Source organism: Puntigrus tetrazona, chromosome 8 (genome assembly GCF_018831695.1).
Source record: "Puntigrus tetrazona isolate hp1 chromosome 8, ASM1883169v1, whole genome shotgun sequence".
NCBI lineage: Eukaryota > Metazoa > Chordata > Actinopteri > Cypriniformes > Cyprinidae > Puntigrus > Puntigrus tetrazona.
Window position 1 is genome coordinate 5,575,671 of NC_056706.1, and position 24,704 is coordinate 5,600,374.

Here is a 24,704-nt window from a genome sequence, read left to right on the forward strand (position 1 = left end):
TATCACATTAAAGGAAAGATGTAAGCTTTGGAAAGTTTGGGGGGAAAAAGGGTGCTTAGAAGTTGTGGCATATAAGATCTATATCGCGTCATATTCACTTGAACTTACTTACTCCAATCAAACCATAATATAAACTTTTAGTTACCGGCCACCTTTTGAGGCACTGGGAGTCTGTTCAGGAATTTTTACAGCCGATTCAGATTCATTTTTGTTTTTAAATCAATTCCCAATGTTTTTATTAAACAATAAATGAGAAAAAATCGCATTTAGTGCACCAATAAGAAATACTATATTAGTATATCGCACCTGAAAACAACAAAAGCAGCTGTTTACTAGTACTTATAAAGTACATATTCTGCATAACCATATTGAGCATGCCTAAGCAATAAGTACATTTATCAACTTCTAGGTTAATGGTTTGTTTATAACGAGAATTAGCCTACATAATTAGAAATACAATTTATTTACATTTTATTCGGTGAAAAGGCCTGACTGCTTCATTTCGGTGTAGACCTGTACTTTACTGATTTCCATTTCTATACTGATCTGTTAACTCTTCTAAACTCTAATTACAGCTGAAACTGAACTATATAAAAACCAAAAAAATGGGTTCGCAAAATAAAAACTAAACTAAAACTAACAAAAAAACTAAACTAATAAAAAAAACTAAATAAAAAAAAAATCTTACATTTTGAAAAATCAATATTAAAATAAAATGAATAAAAAAATGTAAAACTATAATAACTTTGCTATGCAATCTAGTAAAAATAAAGATGCTATGTATTTATTTAAGTGCCCCTGTTATGCCATTTCTAGTATTTTATATGAATGTAAACAATCTATAAAGTTGTAAATCCAAAAGTGTTCATGCACTTTTGAGTTATTGTCTCCCAAAAAATAAAAAATACACTCTATAATACAGCTATGGCAATGGGCCTATCATTTCCATTGCACTGTGTTCGTTTTCCGAAGTTTCCATTTACACTGTATCGCATTTTTCCCATCATTCCCAAAGTAAAACGGGGTCTGCAGTGTTTTCAAAAGTCTGGTTTTGAGGGTGGAAAACGACGGAGTAGTGTAAGATCCGCGTAACCGTAGCAAAAGTTAGTCCCAGCACAGTAGTGCTACTGCAAACAGGAACAAGTATACTGGCGTTATATAGAAATTACTTTTCACCGTGTTATTCGAGCGGACGTAGCTTTTCCAGTGAGCATGAGCAGTAGATGGGTAAGAATGCACATTCATAGAGCGACATATTGAACTGATGATGGCTTAGTACAACATGTGTTTTCAGTGGCCATAAATTAAGTGTCTGTCAGTGGTTTTTAAAAATTCTTTCAAATGGGAACTAGTTGCTGGAATGTATAAGCATTTTACGGCCGTTGTAAAATTGCTTATTGGTACTGACATTGGCACATTAATCCTAAATTTCAGCAATATTCAATACTGACAATACTCTGTAATGTTGTATTGATTTATTACAATAATACCTCTAGCATTCAGTACAGTGCCCAGCTAGCCCTATACGGAACTAGGCTATCTTACCTACATTTATGGCTTTTGATTGCATGTTAATTTAACAAGCATTTCATTTTCTCACCCACCCAACTGAGCTGAACAAATATTCAACATCTCATAAACTTCAGCAAGCACAGAAAAGCAGCTCTAATAGACCAGCTCCTGTTTGCTTTTTGTTATCCACATCGGTTCACAACCATCACAACAATGCTTATGTTTCTTTTTGGTGAAATGTAAGTTCAAAATCGACATCCCGAATGTCTTTTTTTTAGTGCCTTCACAATTAACAACTTGCTATCTCAACGCCCTGTTCACAGGCTTTGTAATATTTCCAAAAAGATATCATTTTGGCCAGTGATTCCAATGCATTTTGTGTTACACCGGTACGCTTCAGAAACACAGATCAGCCAAAAATACCATCAAAAAATGGTTGTGATTGCGGGTTGACCTGTGTATCTCTAGAACGGCAATGTATGTGTTTTACTCGGTTCTGTCAGGTTTTATCTCCGGCTGTAATTGAGCCTGAATATATTTGGAGCAGATTGCATCAAGCCCGTGATACCCGCTCATTAGACTCTATTTATTCAGCGTTCCTCTGAGGCAGGTACAGCAGGTTGTTATTTGGCCAAGCAATGAGGTGGAACCATGACTCCATTAGCTTTGGCATGCGGTGGCTTTCTGGAAAACCGCACTGTGGTGGCAAGCAGTCCACCGTTTATGAAAGATTCATAATATAAGCTCGCGAACGTGATTGTGTAACACCGCTGGCTATTTGCTCGTTTCTGTGAAGCGATATTAAACACTCCTGCTCGGGGCGGGCTGGCTGCGATATATGTCTGAGGAAATGCATTAATGGTATTTTCACACTGAAAGCCATTTCTCTGCTTTTCTCTCGCTAAGGACGCTAAGATGGGCTTTGGAATTGCTGTGTCCGGGGGCCGGGACAATCCAAACGTAGAGACGGGAGAGACGTCCATCATTGTGTCAGACGTGCTGCCAGGAGGACCGGCCGATGGACTGCTCTTGTACGCTTCACTCACTTTACTAATGCATGCGTGTTTAGTGTATTGCTAAACCATTATTTAACACCAGCTTAGGCAGGTTGATAAGTATTGGGGTTTTTTCACGCAGAGCTCTTCGAAATGACATGAAATCAAATATCGCCATGTTTACTGTCCTAATAAATGTCCTTGGTGTTAATGCGCATGCTTTATTGGTGCATGTTGGTGTACAGTAATCAAGGCTGGGTAAACTGATATTATCTAATAATAGAGCATTGCAGCCATGGCATGTTTTTGTAGGGAAACCCTACAAACAAATACAAAAATATAGTTCATCCATGCAGGGCTGTATATCTCAGCCTACTTTTTACGTTCCAGTTTAATACTGGTTGATTCAAGTAGATTCTAGATTATGTTCCACTAAACATTAATTTTCAGAAATGCCTCATATACTACATTATGGAGGAGAAATGCATTGAAAAGGGCAGGTGTTTCCACAAAATATAGCATGGTATGCGTCTGTTTTGTTGTGGATTTAATGTTTGTTTTATTTTGTTTTGTTGTGGACAGTGAGAATGACCGTGTGATACAGGTCAACACCATCGCCATGGATAATGTGCCTCATTCATTTGCTGTGCAGTCACTTCGAAAATGTGGGAAAGTGGCCAAAATAGTAAGTATTTGTCAAGTTGACCTTTATGAGAGGCCTTCTAGAATAAGTTTACTTACTTCGGAACTTATTTTTCTTAAGTTCATTTTTTTTTTTATCTTTGATGACACTTTTAAAATATATTTTTAACCCTCCATTTATGTCAAATAGTTTCAGGTAAATTAATATCAATATTTGTGGTAACCAATAAATTTCCAAAATTTATTTTAAAATTGAAACTAAACAAAAAAAATGCAAACTATTATAAAACAATACTATATTATTTTACTAAAATAACATTGCCATTAATGAATATTACATATGCATTTAGTGATTTAGAATTTATTAAAAGTGACTTATAAATGAGGGCAATAGAAGCAATATTGTAAAAATATGACTATAATGGATTTTACTAATTAACATTAAATACAAAAATAATGCAAGATATCATAAATTCATAAATAATAAACTTTACTAAACTTTAATAAACACTTTGGCATTTTGTATATTAAATTATTTTATGAATATTATGAAATCTATTGAAGGTTATATAACAGGATAATAATAATAAAATATTAATTTTACTTTTTTGGTTGCGTTATTGCCTTGCTAATTGCTGTATATGTAGTATAGCTCTTTTTATGCCTGTATGTGCAGCCCTCAAAGGCTTGCATGATGTAATGATCATATTGTATGATAAACGTCTACTTTTAGATATGGTCCTTGTCATAATGGTGTTCTGAATGCGTAAAGACTAATTATATTCATTGCTCCTCACAGACTGTAAAGAGGCCTCGCAAGGTGTCTGTCCTCAAGCGCCCACCGTCCCCGAGCGGGGATAGCCGTGATTACAACATATCCAGCTATTATCCCGAGGACAGCCGCAGCGTTCACAGTGACCCAGACTCTGATTACCCTCGGGGAAATGGCGGCCTGGGCTACCCCCGTGACAGAGAGCGTGACCGCAGCCTCGAGAAGAGCCGGATAGACTACCTGGAGCCGGATTACCGCAGCCAGGACTACGACTCCCGGAGCAGAGGCAGGAGCGCCGAGAGGTCGCCCAGCTCTGACAGCGGCTACCGCAGGGACGGCAGTCGGGGCCGGACGCTGGAGCGCGGATCCAGCCCGGAGCCTCGCTACCACAGGCAGCACAGCAGAGGACGCGGAGGAGGAAGCCCTGCCGGAAGCTACGGGAGGGACCAAGGCTACGACACACGGAGGTATGACACTCGTACTGATGACAGGATGACCAGGAGTCACAGCAGGGACCGGCTGCAGGATCACTCTCCATCACCCAGCAGAGAGAGAGACAGAGGAAAAGAGCGGTACAACTATGAGCCCCTGGAGCCGCCCATCAATGTCATGCTGGTGAAAAACAGGCCCAATGAAGGTGAGAGTTGCTGGATTACCATGTCGCTAATAGCATAGTATATATATATATATATATATATATATATATATATATATATATATATATATATATATATATATATATATATATATATTAGATTAGGTGATTGAAAAATTATTAAAACAGTTAAGAAGGGTCATATTGTTCATTGTTTTTATTATTGTTTTTATTGTCAAGGTTTCTTGCACCATTTCAAGAATCTTTGATAAAGCGTTTATAATTTATGGGCGTTATTAAAAGAAAGTCTTGAAGTTGGATCAGTGTTTATGGCAAACATTGGGGAGTAGTACACCATAAAAATGTATTTTATATATAATAAAAAATAGAATAATATTTCTAACAGTGCGATTGTGTGTGTGTATTTATATATATATATATATATATATATATATATATATATATATATATATATATATATATATATATATATATATATATAATTAATTGTAGTGATATTTCACAATATTATTTTTGGAACAAATAAATGCAATTTCTTTAAAAGAAAAACCTTCAGTAAAGTTGTGCTCTGTCAGGTCCTATATATTTTTTAATAGCCCTTCCTTTAATAACACCCTTTCTGAAGCTGCATTATATTCAGACAGGTTCACTAAACAGTGATAAAATGTGCTCAGTGTGATCAAACTGAAATGAACAAGCACCTAAAAATAAACTTAAACAGTTTTTTTTCAAATATTGCCATCTTTTAGAAGATTATGCAGAGCATAGCTAGGAAGCTTGTTGGGCATAACGGCATGCTTTCCCTACTATATCTATAATTTTTATCTCAAAAGTGCAATTATGACTTGATATGACCCCTTTACAGAACTTTTATATCCTCAGTAGAGTTCAGGTCAGATGCTGTGGAAATAATGCACAAGCTAAAAATTGGGAAAAATCTGAGCCTTTGCCCATTTCTTTTTTCAATCTCTTTCTCTCGTATCCTTTCACGCTGTTTTCTTTGGAGCTCCAAACATCCATTCTTAGCCTATTTGTCCTCCTTGGATTTTGATGATATTTAAATCTGATTTATTTATGATGGCCTTGTCAGATTTCAGTAGACACATATTCCTGTGACTTCACATAAAGCGGCCCGTCTCTTCTGATTTCCTCACCAGCCCTTCATAACCCACAGCCCAGAAAGGCAAAGATTTTCTTGCCTAGAGATGTGAAATGGGAACCATTTGGGTTTTTTTAGAGCTGGGTTTAGTTTTTAGAACAATATTGAAACTGAAAGTGTTTGATCATGTTCAGTTCTGTAAGTGGTACTTGCACGTTCTGCAGAGAGCTGTGATCAGTCAGATCAATACTTTTTCACATTTTCAGTTTCCATTTAAATTGTTTGTGGTGTTTGACCCATTCAGCCGGCCACTAAACTAACAGCCGCAGGGATTGCTGTGTACTTAAAAGGGTCAAGGTCGTCATGGTTGTTAGGTTCATGTTAGGTTCATGTTAGCTTTTTGCTGCACGGAGCCAATGTTTCGCTCTGATTTGTTGTAGAGTACGGCCTCCGGCTGGGCAGCCAGATCTTCATCAAAGAGATGACCAGCACTGGATTGGCTGCCAGAGATGGAAATCTCCAGGAGGGCGACATCATTCTTAAGGTACCTATCAGACTCTTCACACAGTAGCTGTTCATGCATTAAATCTGTTAAATTGTCATGAGAATATCACAGAAATGACCTGTAGTTGCTTGCAAATTCTATTTAAAATCATTACACTAAATTATACTATTAAGACCTAACTATTTTTGCTAAATGAAATACACCTTTAATAATAAAAAAGTAAAAAGTAAATAAAAAAATATTTAAAAAAACATGTGTAATATTTACATTTTAATGTTTTTTTATTTTTTAAATTAAATAATATTTTATGTATAAATATCAGAAAAAAAATTGTGAGGGGATGCAAATATCTTTTTGAGAGAACGCAAAAGATAAAAATTTTTTTTTTAATTTCTTCCACTCTTCCACAAAATTTTTACACCACTGTGTCATTTAAGCGGAAATAAAAGAAATAAAATAAATCGTGTATAAAATAAATAAGCACTAATTTTGTCAAATTTAAGCTGAAGTGTTTAAATGACAACTGGAAAAAAAATGTATTCAGAATATAAATAAATATTATAAAGGTATTTAGTAAACAATTTAAAGTTGAATAAATCACAGTGGCTGATGACCAAAGTGATGCACAAAAAAAGGTAATAGGTAAATAGGTAATATAAACTTAAAATATAATAATATAAATCTGTAATATATTCACATGTTAAGTTATAAATATTATGATTTTTTTTTTTTTTAAGTTGAGATTTCAGTTAACAGTCACACAAATTTATTTTTTAACCGCTTTATGGTTTAAATTTTAGTTAACTGCAATAACCCTGTTTTTTATCTTTTATATTTATCCATTTCATTTATTAAAATTTTTGAAAGGACATGCACATATATGGATCTAAATATTACATTTTAATAAAGTCTACTAACTGAAAGGAATATCATTAGCAAACACAGCATCAGAAAAGTTTTTTTTGTTCTAATGACAGAAAAAAAAACAATGTTTTAGTATTTAATATATGTTGTATCCGTCAACCATTCATACAAACTCACTCCAACTCAGTATTACACTTGAAACAATAATGACATGTCTGTATTTCTGTTTTTTTTTTTAGATCAATGGGACTGTGACTGAGAACCTCTCTCTGAGTGACGCCGGCAAGCTGATTGAGAAATCACGGGGCAAGCTGCAACTGGTGGTCCAAAGAGACCACCGACAGATTCTGGTGCGCATTCCTGCCCTGGCAGACAGCGACTCGGAGCCTGACGGTAAGCTCCTCCTTTCACACTGCATTTGTTGATAGACTAGTCTTCATTACAGCGCTTCCTGAGCCGTGGTGCACACCCTCTGGCTGTTTGCTCTCCAGCGCCACACTTTAATTAAAAGCAGGTAGCGTGAATAGGTTCTGATATATCAGATTAGTAATATCATGTACACATTCGCTAGGCACCGAGGCTGTAATAAATTACTGTTAATTATGCGAATTACTATTAATAGACTCTAAATGAGAATTGAAGCACAAAACCCAATTTGTCACTGTCTGTATGAGAGCAGGGTTATCATCCAGTGGCATAATTTCAGCTATATGCCATGGATTTAATGAGTCTGGTCCTCTATAGAGGTGATGTAGTGTTAATGCAGTTGGACACGGGTAATAACATTTCCTCTGGCCGTATAGTTACAGTGTAGATTGATAGTATATTTAACGGGAACACAATCATTTAGAAATTACAAGACTGTATTGTCAGATACGGACTGTAGCTTTTTAGCAAAGAGCTGAGATTTACAGCCCCCATTTATATCAGCTATTAACAACCGTCTCGGGTGAGCTGCCCACTAGTGGACCGCATCAGACATAGTATAGTGAGACAAACCATTTGTGGAAAAACGAATGGGAGGAATTGCAACACTCAATATAGTAGCTGTGTTTAAAAAAAGTTGTACTTTTCAGTTAAAAGATCCAGCTGCATTTTTGATAGCAGCATCATTTACTCCACTTTACTTTAAAGTGCATACAATTTCTACATCTTTTTTTAATTGATATATGCAGCTTTTAAGAAGGTGTCAGTCAGATCAAAAAGCAAAAGCCATAGCATATTATATTATAATTAACATGATCTGAATTGATAAAAATAGTACAAATTCAGATACATTATACATGTGTTTTTTTCACTTTTTAATAATACTTTTGTTATATTTTTTCTTTTATCTTTATATATATATATATATATATATATATATATTATATATTAATTATATTTTTAAACAATGTAAATAAAATGTTAAATAAAATCAAAATTAAATAAATTGATTTAAATACAAAATCTTTCATTTCAATTTTAATTGTAGTTAAATCATTGCATTTTTAAATTTGTTTATTAGTGATGTCGAGTGATTAATCACATCCAAAATGAACGTTTTTGTTTACATAATGTGTGTGTGTGTGTGTGTGTGTACAATGTTTATTATGCATTTATTAAATGCACAGAAAAATAATAAATATACACAGTACACATTTGTTTTTTTATTTGCATAATATACATGTTTATTTTGGATGCGATTTAATCACAATTAATCCTCACTAATGTTTATATAGTTGTTTATTTTATTTTTAGTTATTTTGAAGTTTGAAACTCAAATTAAAATTAGAAACGCAGCTGAAAAGTGAGAAAAAGCAAACTGCATGCTTACAACAGAAATGCTATTTTTGTGTTCTCTTTTTACAGATAATACAGATATGTCATACTTTTAGCTGACGGACCGCAGAGACACAACATAAAGTCTGGTTGCCTTTAATCCTTAATCATGTCTGTGCCTCAACAAACCTGTAAAACTTTCACACTGTGCTCTTATATTTTTATGCTAACCTTCTTTTTTTTTTAATACCTTCTTTAATCAATAAATAAGTCTACTCAATGTTATGTCTGTGTGGTGGTGACTTATTTAATCCTGTGTGTCCGAAAGGGTGACACGGTCTCTCAGATGCTATTTCATACTCTTCAGCTGTTGTTAGGGTGGGACAGCTGGATATCATATGGCTTTTTCAGATCCGTCATCCTCGAGGTATTAAATGCAGGTGGAAGGAAGTACATTTCGGTACAGAAAAAGCATCCGTTTGTCGAGTGGGGCTGGGCGGTTACGGCTTCATGCATTTCCACTTCATGTATGTGTTCAACGGCGCTGGAAAATGAGTCGGGCATTGTGTGTGTGCGCTGCTTTGTGCCGGAGAAGTAGAATCAAGACGTGATTTACACCCTGCCATAAAAACGCAGCACGTACTGTTCATTGCCTCGTACGCGCCATTGTGCGCTACTTTTCATTTTGACTAGATGATGTGATATCCAGCTTTCAGCTATTTCCTCATTTTTTTATTGTTCATTGTATTCAAGAAGCCGTGACTTTGCTAGCGTGACGTGCTTGGATAGGTTGAACCGTGGTGCTCAAGGCTTGCTGTTGTAAATCAGCTCTGTCTCTTATGTCTTTATCCTCCATTTATTTGACATTCACTCCGGTATGCCCATGCTTTTCATAGTTCTATGGGAATTCAGGCGATTTTGTTTGAAGACGGCATGCATGCACAACACATTTAGCGCTGGGTTTAATGTAAATCAGTATATTCAGTGAGAAATTAATGTGGGGTGGATTCATTGCTGTGAAGCATGCTATGCTTTTTATCCAATGAAAATATGGTTGTAAAAATTAATAGTACAATTCTGATTTCATGTTGCCTCTCAAACACGTTATACATGGTATATTTATTCTTAGTCGCTACTAAGTCTGAGAGAAATAAGGAATATCCATAATGTATATCACTATTATTACACAAGTACTATTTTTAATAATGCTTTAAATGTGTTTTCACTAATACTTTGTGGGTGTGATACGAGTACTTTTTTATGCTTTTAATGTATTTTTTGACTAATTTATAATTATTCTCGGTGTGATTAAAAAAAACCCCAGTTAGATATACCTTAGGAATTTAGTATTAGTACTAAGTATTATCTTAGCATTCACGAGTTTGTTAAATGTAATGTAACAATTACAATTATGTAATAGTTTTATTGTGCGTGTCTCTCCGTATGTGTGATGGGGGAAAATAGATTTTAAAATAGATTATAGATAGATTTTGTATAAAATATAATTACTAATGAATAAATATTTAGTATTAGTACTAATAAGTATTATCTGCATTTTTTTACATGTAATGTTATATTTAATAGAATTATGAAAATCTTTAAAAAAAAAAAATCATGAAACTTAAATTTGAAAGCAAATGCACCAACATTAAGATATTATTATTATTTTTTTTTTTAATTAATTTATTGTTTTTTTATGATATCACCCAGTCCTGGTCTCTTGTCTGTGTCATACATGTCATTCTCTCTGTTTGTTGTCCCAGTAGCTCTGATGGTGGTTGTAGCTGAAGCAGAGGTGCTGTTTTGGGTTGTATTCAGGGAATGTACACACAGCTGTCTCATCTCTGTGGTTTGTCCTCCCCCTCTTAAGAGACGGACTGTAATTTCATCCCCACCCAACAGATGGAAACACGCCTCTCTCCCCCACAGCCTGGAAAACACCAGCTCCCTAATACTCCCTGATAGTCCTCAGACGCTACATTTACATGCAGCCTAATAATCCATAAATAATCTGACTGATAGCCAAATCCGAATGGAAATCCTTTAAGTAAACAATTACAAAAAAATAACAATTTTCTTAATAAGAATAAATTATGCATATAATGAAATGCTGTTTCTGATTTTCTTGGGATCGTTTTAAAAGAAAAGCAAATATTCCAGTTACACAATGAAGTGATGATAAATCTTCTTTTCGGGACTTACAAGCTGATTCCTTTTACGATATCGTGACACTTGCACCATTTTTGCAAGATATGTTCAGATATTTAAACACAGCATATAAAAGCTGCAGCTGGATGAAATTTATTTCTTAATTAAATGTAATTTAATTTTAAATTAATAAAAAAATCTCTTTTGCATTGTCTTTAAAAATGTATTTATATTTTAAATAGTGCAGAATTCTATATGCTTGAAATATGTATGTATATATATATATATTAATGCTGAAAAAAAAAATATATATATAATATTTATTTTCTTTTAATATCAAAATCATTTTTGTGGTTTTGGAGATTTAATGATTTTAAGAAAATACAACAAATATGATCTAAACGTTACGTTAACGTTGCATGAAAGCATTTATTACAGATTTCTCCCTGGATTAAAAAAAGTTACCAGTTTTGTGCTTCATACACAGTGGGCATGTTTGTCTGTGTTTACTCTGTTAGATCTGAGCATTAACCCTCCCCGAGCTCTGAAGCAGGTGGGCGGCAGTGTTCTTGTGCTCTGTAATGGATGGAGTGTGTTGTAGATTTGGAGGACAGTCGTGTGGTTCCTCCCACCAGCGGCCATGCACTGGACATGCATTTAGATCACCAGCAGACCACACAGTAACTCTTTTCTTCCTCCCCGGACGTCACTACTTCTGTCCTGCTTTCTCTTTCAGAGAGATACTTCATTTTCCTTGCCCTGCTTATTTTTGGTTATACTTGCAATCAGATAATTACCCAACTATCCTGTACAAAGTAGATCTCTAGAACGGGAAATTAAAGGAATAGTTCACCCTTGCGTTGTTACAAAACCAGTAATACTTTCTTTCGTTTGTGTAGCAAAAATGTTCATATTTAGAAGAACGTTCATGCAGAAATTTTCTATTGGACAGGACACAAAAGCATAAAAAAAATTGAAATATACATGAGCTGCTAATGCTGAAATTGAATCATTGAATGCTTTAATGACTGATTTACGACAAATGAACAGTTGATTAACAATGACTTCTTCTCGAATCAGACATTTCTCACCGTTTGACTGGTTCAGTGAATCCAAAGATTTTTTTATTTAAATGCTTAAAAATAAATCATTAAAGTCAAAATCTGCATAGTTAAATGTTTCTTTTTTCAGTAAATCCTTTCAGGATGAACTGGTCAAAATAGTCTCAGACTGCATGATTTCTGATCAAATCCCCGGTTGACTCAGTGAATCTGATGATTCTTGATTTAAAAATGAATCAGTAAAGTCCTCTTCAGATTCTAATTTCCTTCTTTTTTTTTTTTTTTTTTTGTGAACTATTCCTTTTATCTATTGACATAGCATCAATGTATGTGAGCACTAGCAGCTTTTGCACACATCTCTCTGCTTTCCAAAACAGTTCTTGTAGATGTCACTTCCGCCTGACCTTTTTCTCTGCTTCTCTCAGGGTGTTCTGTTTCTAAAGATTAATCACACCTCTCCGACGCACCTTCTGCCTCTGTATAACGCTGCTATTAGTCTCTCCACCACAGCTTTATAAAATTCTGGGCATTTGAGTCACACAGGCATTGTAAATCTCCATGATTCGGGTTGTGTCTTTGGTCAAAAGGGCATGCATATGCTGTGGTCAAATAAAACTACAGTAGAAGCAGAACTGATTGTTATAACGGGGCAGATCTTGGCCAATTAACACCAAGTCGACAGTAACACGGTGGTCTGTTCTCTGTGGTTGTGGGTCCATTTAATTCCGTCTCTCCTGGGCCTCGTCTCTTTCTCGTCCTAGAGGTTGAAGAAAAGTCTGTTGCTTCTCATTGTAGACTTTTATTTCTTGCAGACATTTCCGAGATGGAGTCGTACCATTCCTACTCGCCTCAAGATGACCAAAGGTCGCGCCAGTCCGACCTCTCCTCACACTCGTCCAATGATGTAGCGCGAGAAAATGCCAGGTGAAGACCAGCTCCTGATATGACGTAAAAATAGTAATAAACTGGCTTTGGACATTTTAATGGATAGTTCACCATTTAAAAGTTTGTTTTGTCCAATGAACGAAAGTCAGTGTTGTCCACTAACGAAAAATATCAAACGAAGTGGTACTTAAAGAAAGCATCTTCTAGTTAAACTGTTTTACAAATAGTTCAAGGAATTCAAAATCAAATTAGTGAGAACTCTTTTTAATGCATATTCTCCATCAGACGCTGCGTTACGTCTACATTGTTGTTGTGTTTTCAGGGAGGATTCTCAGAGTAGATTGGCAAAGACTGCTGTTACTTCCTCTCCTTACAAATCTCCAGAGGAGCCGCTTCCAGCTCAGGAGGAGAGAGTAGAAGCACAGGAAGAAGAACCACCACGTAAGAACAAGATTCCGTATACCTCGTAGTCTGAGACCCAAAAGTCTGGTTTATTAATAAATCGGAGGATTGCCAATGCTTATTTGTCAAGCACCAAATGAGAGTAAGACTTTGCTGACCAATTAAACCAGAAAAGAAGCTGACTAAAAACTTTTTAAGAAATTGCAACATTGCAAGGGTTAAATATCTTCACTTGATGTTAGTGATTTAAAATCACCAAAATGCATAAAAGAAAACATCTATAATGATTTTTTTACTTTTGCCATCAGGTTTGTGTAGGATCCCCAAATTAATCACTAAAACTGTATATTTATTTATTTATTTATTTAATATATTTATATATATAAAATAAAAAAAGTTGGTAAGCTTTTTATATTTTGTTCCATTCAATCACGCCTCTTTTACTTAAAAAGGTCATTTTTATTTAAAAATACAGTAATTTTGTGAGAAATATAATTATTTTAATATATATTTCCGTAGTCATATATTCAGTGTAGTCATTTATTCAGTGTAATATGATCATTCAGAAATAATTTTCTACCCCATATGTGCTGCTTTTTTGTGGAAACTGATCAATTTTCTTTTGTCAATATGACATTTCATGGTATATTTGTTTTTAACTTGTCATCGGGAGGTGTGACGTAAAGAGAATGTATCTGCTTGCAGTTGTTTCAGAATGAAAGTAACGTTAGATACTTTTTTTTTTATTCAATCTGCAGCAGCAATAAAGACAACACCCAAGATCCTGCTCAGACCGAGCCCAGAGGATGAGGCCATTTACGGGTGAGTGGATGCTGTTAATATCCCGCAGGTTCAGCCCTCCACACGCATGATCCTACTCACTGAACTTGTTCAACTAAACCCGAGGACTCACTGAGGGCTGAGTTACGATCCGGAGACAGAGCTCATCGCGCACACTTTGTTTTTTTGAATGAATGGTAAAAAGAAGTAATTATTTGCCCACTTCATGTTTCAGTGAGTGATCTGTTCCGAACAAAACATAAGCCTAAGCAGCTAATGACAGAAGTTTCGTTTTGGCGGTGAACTGTCTGTTTAAACTCTCTCACTGGTGTGCACAGGAAGACAAGGCACAGGAAATGAAATAGAGAGGTCGAGGGCTGAATACCTCTGCAATCCCTCTCTCTGTCTCTCTCTCTCTCTCTCTCTCTCTCTCTCTCTCTCTCTCTCTCTCTCTCTCTCTCTCTCTCTCTCTCTCTCTCTCTCTCTCTCTCTCTGTCTCTCTCTCTCTCTCTCTCTCTCTCTCTCTCTCTCTCTCTCTCTCTCTCTCTTAATCATCCTCTCCGTCAGCTCCTTCATATTCATGAGGAAGAACAGTCTGCCGCTGCTCGTTTCCACTGGGAGAGGTTATTTTTGTGTCCTGCTCTTGCTTACGGAGCTGCTTTGCTTTAAGACCAGAGCTCCAGTGCACAGGACGAGAGAGCTGCTTTCAGCTGGAGAGCAGGGAAACCCCGCTGAAAAATCACAAGCCATGACGATGCAGTTGGCTTTTGGTGTGTTTGGAAAGGATAAATAGAAACGGGACAGGAAAAAAAAATTTTTTTAAGCCTGTTCTTCTCCAGATATGTTATATGGAAGTCATTCTTTTAAGTGGGTTCCTGTTATGTTTTGGAAAAGTGCATTTTCCTAAATTAGCCTTTTTATCGGACAAAATTATTAGCATTTAAAGTTTGACTTAATTGCTAACAATTAGTATTGTATCAGCCAGGTTTATTAAAATAAACACAACCTGAAACTATGTAATACTATATAAAATACTATTTTAAATATGAAATATTAAAATAAAAACATTTTATTATAGATGCATGGTTTTCAATTAGTTTAAGTACTATAATAACTGAAGTTAAAACTAATAAATCAAAGATAGACAAAAAAAAATAAAAATTAAAAAAAGGACAAAATACATAAAAATTACTAAAACTTAAAAATCAATTTAAAACTTGAAAATGTGAAAATAAAATCTAATTCAAACTACCATATCAAACTAAGACGAACTAGATAAATTAATCTATTTTAATAAGTTTATTTAAATTCAATATTTAATTTTACATTTATTCTACACACACACACACACACACACACACACACACACACACACACACACATATATATATATATATATATATATATATATATATATATATATATATATATATGTATATATGTGTATATATATTTTTTTTACAATTCTATTTATTAACTTATTTATTTATAAAGCCCTAAGCAAATGTAATTGTCATGATTGGTGCTTTCTGAAGTGATGTCGCAGAAAATCTGACAGGTTTACAGTTAAGATGTTAACTAATAACACTCTCTCTCTTTTTAAGGGCCAACACAGTGATGGTGAGCTTTCAGAAAGGAGAAAGCGTTGGCTTGAGGTTGGCTGGAGGAAATGATGTGGGAATATTCATAGCAGGAGTTCAGGAGGGCAGTCCAGCTGAAGAAGAAGGTCTCCGTGTGGGGGATCAGATTATGAAGGTACAAAAACAACAGCTGAATGATTTACTAATGTTCTCGTTCTGATCATTTCAGGTCATCTTGTTTTTGAGCTATTTATGTATCTTTAAATCATCTGTTTGTAAATGACCACTCTTATGATTATGTAACCTTATTATGCTTATTATGTATTCGTCATAGTTTTCAGAAATAGCCTGGGTGGACCGGAGAGGGAGGCAGCTTTAAGTTAACATGACGTCAATTTATTAGTACAGTTGTCCACGTAATGACCCCTTTAGGAGGAGAGAACATGCTTTAAATTTGATTTGCATTTGCCACATTTCCTTTTCAAGAGTATTTGTGTGTCATCGTTCTGTCCCTAAAGGTGAATAATGTTGACTTTCGGGGCATTGTGCGAGAGGAGGCCGTGCTGTTCCTGCTGGAGATCCCGCGGGGTGAGGTCGTGACCATTTTGGCACAGAATAAAACTGAGGGTGAGAGTGAAAAAAAACAAAAGCACACATTAAACGCACAAAACCGCCCCTCTCTTCACCTCAGGGAGCACAAAAACACGGAATATATTTATTTACTCTATTTGTTATTCACAACACCTTTTGTTTTCATTCAAGTTACATATTTTATGTATTTATGTATTATTAATTAATTATATATTTATTCATTGTTTAAAACGCGCCTTTGGTTTTATTCTATTACATAATAATATATTTATCTTTTTTTTTTTAATCTGTGCGTTTTTTCCACCCATTTCTTTTGCCTATTACATATATACTTTTTAGTTTTTTTAATCTATTAAAATGTATTTGTTTACAATTTATTTATTTGTATCTATTTTTTTCTGTGTACTTTTATAACACCTTTTTGTTTTTATTATAATTACAAATTATTTTTATTGTTCTATTATGTATTTATTTGCTTATTTAGGCACCTTAATAATAATAATAATAATAATAATAATAATAATAATAATAATAATAATAATAATATTTAAAATAATAATAATGGATTAAGTATGATCTCCAGTACGTGTGAATACTGGTTATTTTATTCTTATAAAGTGTCCTTTGTAATAGGATTGTCATATTTGAAAAGCCCTACATCACAGCGTCCAGCGGGAGAACTAGGGACCAGTGTTACATCAGTGTTTGTGTGCGTGAATGGGCCTGGGAGCTCTTCCCCTCCCCCCGCACACACAGAGCCTGTCGAGAGGCCTCGGCTTCTTCTTGCTCATCGCTACAAAACCAGTCGCAGCCAGTTTTGGCTCTTCCAGGGACTGCCGTGTCAAGCGTGGTCATGTGCTCACATGCACAAACATGCCAAAATCCAGATTTTCGTGTTTGTGAGCTTTGCCTCCTCTTGCCTGTTTTGTGAGGAACTAAATGCTCGCATGAAAACCCAGTGCTAATATTGATCGGTCCGATCCCGATAATGAAACTTCTGTCGAAGTCTAAAAACAAGTTCCTAACCCTTCATCACAAGACGTCAGCACTGACCTCTGCTGTGTGCACTGACATGGCTCTCTCTGCTCCGTTCCTCTTTTCCTGTCATGCCATCCCTCTTTTGCTCTCTCTCCCTGTCTTCATCTCTATTTCTCTTACTCCATCTCCTCTCGGTGTGGGTGTCTTGTGGGAAGGCGAGGTCTGGCGCTGTCAGGGGTTGAAGCTCATTTGGTGTGAGCTGAGACAGATGTGGTGTCAGTGCTTTAATCAAGAGGGTGACGGCATCGCTACAGGAAATCTGACCGCAGGAACTTTTATCCTTGACGCTGTGAATCCTACGTCAAACGGCACTGAAGTTTCTTATTTCATTGACAGTTTTAGCACTTTACAATTGATAAAATGACAGCAACCATGGAAAGCTTGCATCATATTGCAGAAAACAATTATTGAATTAAAGTGGTGAATTAAATTTTAATGTCACCTATTTAAAATTTACATCTAAAGTAAAGAAATAAAGTAATACACATACAGAAGATATTGATAGGTTGAAAATCACTTATAGCAATTAATGAATATTATATATAAAAATTTAAAAAATGATTTATTTATTTTTATTAGATTTTTATCTTTTGAAGATTTGTCTGAATTTTTATTTTATACTTACAGTAAAATTGTTATTGTAATTATGTAATTTATTTATGGGTATATTTGTATATTATTTTAGATTGGTATATTTATATTGTTTTATTTCATTATGATTATTTTTATATACTTGTGTGTTTAGATAAGCTTTTGAGCTTTATTATAATCAATATATTTATTTTTATATTTTTTATTATTTTCTACCTATTTTTTATCTTTTATTTACTGCAAATATTTTTCACTGTAATTATGCTTTGTAGTTATTTGTATTTTATATAAATTGTATGATTTAATTCATATATTTACAGTAGTTTTCTGTCATTACATGTTTTTTTTCTTTTTTTTTATCTATTTAATTATATTAAATAACAATTTCACTTTTTTTGCCTTGTTTCACGTCTCAGTCTCAACCTTCTGATGCGTATTGCGCACAAAATTTAAATGCATTTTTAGCTGACCACAAAACATGGACATCGCTTGCATCATGCAGTTAAGTCTGAGACGCGTTTGTGAGCTTATGTTGTCGTTTTGTGTCCTAGTTTATGAAGACATCTTGGTGTCCGGTCGAGGGGACTCATTTTTCATCCGGACTCATTTTGAGTATGAGAAAGAGCTGCCTCACTGTCATGCCTTCTCCCGGGGAGAGATCTTCAAGGTGGTGGACACCTTATACGACGGCAAGCTGGGAAACTGGCTGGCCATCCGCTTGGGCAAAGACAACCAGCTACTAGAGAAGGGCATCATTCCCAACAAGAGCAGGTGAGAACGGACAATTTTTGCCTGATAGTAAAAGATAAATGGCGTGTAAACCTTAATAGTCGGTAACGGCACGGACATTGAATAGAATATGAATTATTTACATTGGAGAGAAAGCAGACTCTTTGCATAACCCTGCTGCCGCATGACCCCCGCTCTCGTCCTGATCAGAGCCGAGCAGATGGCAAATGTCCAGAACACACATAAGGGCTCGGGAAGTGACCGGGCCGACTTCTGGAGGCTACGTGGTCAGAGGGCGGCCAAGAAGAAAGATGTGCGGAAGAGCCGAGAGGAGAGCTCTGCAGCCGTCTCCACCCGCTTCCCTGCCTATGAGAGGGTGGTGCTGAGAGAAGGTGGGTGCTAGAGTACGACAAAAACAACAAAGTGTGCTTGAAAGGTTATTCGACAGTTCAGTGTGCTTTTCTAATTGTAGACAGCATTACGATTATGATAACGTTTTACAATGAGTTCACATTGATTAACAGCGTAAGCGACATGAACTAAAAATGAAGAATACTTCTACAGCTTTTATTAATCTTAGTTAATGTTAATTTCAGCATGTGCTAATGCATTATTAAAATCATTAAAAAGTTTGTTATCATTCGTTAATGCACTGTGAACTAACATGAATAAGCATTGAACTGTATTGGACTGTATTTTCATTAACTAACATTAACAAAGATTAATAGAGTTTTTGAACATGTTAGTTAATACACTAACTAATGTTAACAAATGACACCTTATCGTAAAGTGTTACCAATATTATTAACAGTTAAGAAGCCGAGAAAGATACTGTGAATTAACCAAAAAGTAGTAATCGTTAGTCATTTATTATTGTATTTTAGTCAGTTAATTTAAATTAAATTATGTATTTTCATATATTAAATCAGATCATATGTTTGGAATGTTTTTTGATGATTTTGAAAGTCTTTTATGCTAGCAATAGCATTTATTTGATTTAAAAAAAACTAAAACAAATCAGATTTTTATACGTTAAAAAAACCCTATTGTAATATTTCTTTACGGTCTCATACGATCCATTTAATTTATACGTTCTTGCTTCTGTTTTGCAAACCTCTGTAATGTACCGCGTTAAAAATATAGTAGCAATCATGGCTCTCAACTGTAAAAAATAACAAGATAATTAATTTGACAACCTTAAAAAATTGACAATGCTTTATTTCGATAGTTCACGTTAGACATTCTACTAACAATAAGTAACTTTGCAGCTTCATGTCAGCTAGCAGTCATATTGGTAGACTGTCTGCTAAATATCTTCTAACACTTTATTTCGATCGGTACACAACATACTATCAGAAACTTTGCAACTTACTCTACTGACCCTAAACCTACCCTAACAGTCTACTCTGACAGTTAGTAGTCATGTAGTTGCAAATTAGTAAGAATTAGTTGACATGTAGTTACAAAGTTACTTATAGTTAGTAGAATGCCTAAAGTAGACTGTCAAAATAAAGTGTAACCATAAAGTCTTCAAATATTCCAAACATTTGAGTTGACTTACAATGTGATGGTGGTTTACGAGGACACTGCCTATGTCCCCATAAAACGCTTAAAAAGGGGTAGTTTTATATTTAGGGTTGATGTAGCGCAATAGAAAATACACCACCAAAACGCATCCAGAAAACACATTACGATAAGTTAACACATCAGGAACAACTGATGCAATGGATGGCAAAAATCATAATTTACTTGTACCTGTATCACTTACACAATAAACAATAACGTGATGGCTGCTTGCACACAACATCAGTCACATGCGGACCGGCCTAATACCGCTAATGACAGTCTCTGCATACCTACACAGACAGCTGAGAAATTTTTTATACGTTTGAAAAATGGCCTCATCGCAGAGAGATTGCTCCCTACACGCTGTTCAAGAAAAATCACCCAATGAAACCGTCGTGATTTATGTGACAAAAACCACGGTGAAGCAAATTGTTTTGAATCGAGACTCTTCTTTAATCCTCTTTAAACCCTTCCTGCGTAGCGTTTATAACCATTTTGTAATTTAGTCAGGCTAGAACAGATTAGCTCTGCTGTGAAATTCTGATTGTAAGCCTTGTTCTTCTCCAATAGCGGGATTTCGAAGGCCGGTTGTGCTGTTTGGACCGATTGCTGATGCTGCCAGTGAAAAACTGGCCGGAGACCTTCCAGACGAGTTTGTAATTGCCAGTGAGTTGATGCCGCTGTCTCTGCCATACCATCAATAATGTCCGAAGGGATGCTCACGCTGCTTTTTAAGCGTGCAAAGTTTAGACTCTAATTGATATTAGCAATACGACATGATGTCATGCTATTCATTTAATAAAAATATTTTTAAAAATAAATTTTACATGAATATATCATTATATACATAATCTAACAATAAATTAATTAAAGTTGCCATTTTTTAAACTTGTATTCGTGTGAATGAGAGTTTTGGACAGCCAAGTTAACATTTTTTCTATACAACAAAAAAAAAAAATGTCTGTAAATGTAAATATAAATCATAAAAAGTAAAATGATGCAGCACATTTTCTGAAATATTCTAAAAATAGTAATTATTATGACAATAATGCATATTATTGCTTTTATATAAAAGGGATTCTAAACAATAGTTGATATCTATCTATCTATCTATCTATCTATCTATCTATCTATCTATCTATATATACATATATATATATATATATATATATATATATATATATATATATATATATATAGATATATATATATATATAGATATATATATATATATATATATATATATATATATATATATATATATATATATATATATATATATATATATATATATATATATATAAAATATAGAAATACAAAAATATAGACAATAGCACTATTTTTATTAATAATAATTTATTGTAATAATAATTGAATGCATATTCTTGCGTATCTGTTTTGCATGTCCATAAACATTCTGTACATATGAATAGGGACGAATGGATGATAAAGTCTAGTGTAACAGCATCCAGAGGTTTAGTTAACGTTTTATTTAAAAAAATATATATGTGTGGGCTTTGTATATTATGTATATCTAAATAATACACACATGCAGTACGTTTTAAAAATATTTATGTAAATTGATGAATTCACATGTATATATTTATGTTCGTATAATTTTCGTTCGTATAAATATATAAATACATTTATTGTATAAATATTTATTTTTCTTAAATATACATATACATGCATGAATGTGTATTTATATATGCATAATAAATATACATATACAGTACACACACATACTACGTGAACAAAAACTTTTATTTTAGATGCAATTATCACAGTTAATTGTTTATTATTGCATTGTGCATGTTTAGTAGGTGTTCTTATTAGTAGTTTGATTATACTCATTGTTTTTGTTGAATGGCACATCAGAAACGGAACCCAAAGATGCGGGGTCGGAGAAATCCTCCGGGGTGGTTCGTCTCAACACTATACGACAGATCATCGAACAGGTAATAGTGTATGCAAACAAATGAACAATCAAAAGTTATTGTTTCGTTTGTCATAAATGTTCGTATCGAACTGGTTCAGTACCGAACCGTGACCAATTCCATCATTGTTGCAGGACAAGCACGCTCTCCTGGACGTCACCCCTAAAGCGGTGGACACCCTAAACTACACGCAGTGGTACCCCATAGTTATCTTCTTTAGCCCGGACAGCAAACCTGGGGTGAAGGCGATGAGACAGAGGATCATCCCCAGCTCCAACCGCAGTGCCCGCAAACTCTACGACCAGGCTCTGAAGCTCAGGAAAACCTGCTCACACCTGTTTACCGGTTAGTCCTGAGGGTCCAGACACTCAACCCCGTATCGTTCTGGATCATTAAAGGCTTATAATTAGTTTATTCAAAATATTAGATTACTAATTGTAATTCAAAGAGCATTACAGAAGCGTGTGCTGTGCTTGGGTGGCATGCAAATTAAAAAAATATATACAATAAAAGGATTCTGATAATTGAAATGCTTCTAAACTGAATTGTGTTAATGCAACCAGAAGCTGTCGTATTTTGTGATTGGCACATATCAATATAAACCGACTTGGACGCAGATTCCAATTCGAAAATCTCCAAGTGATTAAAAGCAGCTGATGGAAACGCCGTGAGATAAATAGATCGAGTCGAACCTAGAGAACAGTTGACCCAAATCGAAATGTTTTGATTTCCTCTCTCTCTCTCTCTCTGTCCCTCCCCCTTCGGCCTGTTAGCTGTTATTGATCTGAACTCGGCTAATGATGCCTGGTACGGCAGTTTGAAGGAAACTATACGAGACCAGCAGACCCACGCTGTGTGGGTCTCAGAGGGGAAGGTAAAAACAATGCACAATATAGTTCTCCACCACCTTCTATCCACTCTGAAACAAAACCTTCTGTTAAAGTCAACATGAAACGCAGTTTGCATACCATTGTGTTTCTGGCGTCGAATGTATTTCTGAGTGAAAAACTAATCTAAAATGAGAGTAAATGCAAGCTGGGACGTCACTGAAATCGCTGTGTTGCCCAGTCGTGTGCTACGTTGGATAAAAGCATATACTAATTGAATAAATATAAATGTAAATAATTGAAAATAGAGATCCAGCATGGTTTTAAATTTTCAAGATTATGCTAATATTAATTAAACATAATATTATTGCTATAAGTACAGAAATAATACACAAATATTATATTATTTAAATTACATATTAAAATAATTATATAAAAATAATAGAAATGTGTATATATATATATATATATATATATATATATATATATATATATATATATATATATATATATATTATACATGTGTGTGTATATATATGTATGTGTGCATGAAGTATAAAATAAAATAAATTAAAAAAAATCAAATTTATCTAAAATATTAACACGATGAATCATGTACAGTACATAAAAAAAGATTTCATGTTGACTTTAATGCAACATTTTACAGCATCTCCTTACTTTAAGACTCCTTCATTCCCCTTTTTTCCACTTTATCTTTCCCAGTATTCCTGACAGTTTTCTTTTACAGTTAAACCCGTAGTTTACCTACTAATGCATGCTTTCCTTTCTAAAAAAAAGTCACGATAGTCATTCCTCCTGTTTTTCTGTGCTTTTACTGTTCATCATTCTTCGGTGGTGCTCTACAGCTTTCGTTCTGTTTTGTTTTTGTGTTTTTTGTTTTCGCTCCTCTCTGTACACAAGATCCATCATGTGTCTCTTTTAGCTGGACGGGACGGAGGGGGACCTTGACGTTCACGACGACCGCATGTCGTATCTCTCGGCCATGAGCGCTGACTATCTCAGCATGGACAGCCGGCTGACCAGCGACTACGACGACACGGCGGACGAGGGCGGGACTTACACGGATAACGAAACGGACGAGCCGCTCGATCGCCAGCGGGTGTCGGCCATTAGCCGCTCCTCTGAGCCAGTCATGCCAGAGGAGGTTAGAGCACAAGTTTAACATTTCTACAGGGTTCCCACTGCCACAGAACGACCGTGCGTGCTAATTCCAAAACATTGTGGGCTGTTTATTATGCCTGAAGACGCGTATGGATAATGCGTCTTTCGCGGTGATGGGTGAACTGCTTGCGCACGCATTGACATCTACACACTTAAACATGCTTGCTGCGAAGGCATCCCTCACAGTTGCCTAAGTCAGCACAAAGTCAGCTCGAGGAACGACAGCAGAGGTCGAGCCGGCAAGGGAAATGCATTTTCAAATTGAGAACAAGACATTAGCGCACACTTGTCATGCACGCATTACATGCTGTAAATGCAGGAAGTGCATGGTAATGAGTTTGCATGGCAAATCACTTGGATTTCATGCTTTCCAAAAACAGATGAACGTTAAGTGCATCTGTAAAATGCAAAAAGCAGACACTTCTGCCCCCTTCTGTTAGATGTTGGAATTACAACATTCTTGATCACTAAAAATGTGTTCAAGAGAGTAATGTAAATCCTAATTATTCTAGCAGGGTTGATTATTAACAGGGAACCAGTGTTATGATCGTTTAAGTGTTATAAATGTAATAAAAAGCTATGTATATCAATGTATAATCTTGAGCAACTTGAAATGTTTCC

General features: G+C 35.0%; 1 protein-coding gene across 4 annotated transcripts in view; it reads left to right on the plus strand.

The window, feature by feature from the left end:
• LOC122349970 (tight junction protein ZO-2) overlaps positions 1-24,704 on the plus strand; it is a 57,055-nt gene that overhangs the window by 27,558 nt on the left and 4,793 nt on the right. For all 4 annotated transcript variants that reach the window (XM_043246131.1, XM_043246132.1, XM_043246134.1 and 1 more), the window contains 17 exons: positions 2,419-2,543; positions 3,090-3,192; positions 3,949-4,558; positions 6,077-6,180; positions 7,245-7,398; positions 12,788-12,899; positions 13,183-13,301; positions 14,021-14,084; positions 15,647-15,797; positions 16,141-16,249; positions 18,394-18,613; positions 18,782-18,963; positions 20,708-20,803; positions 22,016-22,095; positions 22,209-22,419; positions 22,848-22,948; positions 23,845-24,066. In XM_043246131.1, the coding sequence (XP_043102066.1) occupies positions 2,419-2,543; positions 3,090-3,192; positions 3,949-4,558; positions 6,077-6,180; positions 7,245-7,398; positions 12,788-12,899; positions 13,183-13,301; positions 14,021-14,084; positions 15,647-15,797; positions 16,141-16,249; positions 18,394-18,613; positions 18,782-18,963; positions 20,708-20,803; positions 22,016-22,095; positions 22,209-22,419; positions 22,848-22,948; positions 23,845-24,066 (2,763 nt within the window). The remainder of the gene's footprint in view (positions 1-2,418; positions 2,544-3,089; positions 3,193-3,948; positions 4,559-6,076; positions 6,181-7,244; positions 7,399-12,787; positions 12,900-13,182; positions 13,302-14,020; positions 14,085-15,646; positions 15,798-16,140; positions 16,250-18,393; positions 18,614-18,781; positions 18,964-20,707; positions 20,804-22,015; positions 22,096-22,208; positions 22,420-22,847; positions 22,949-23,844; positions 24,067-24,704) is intronic.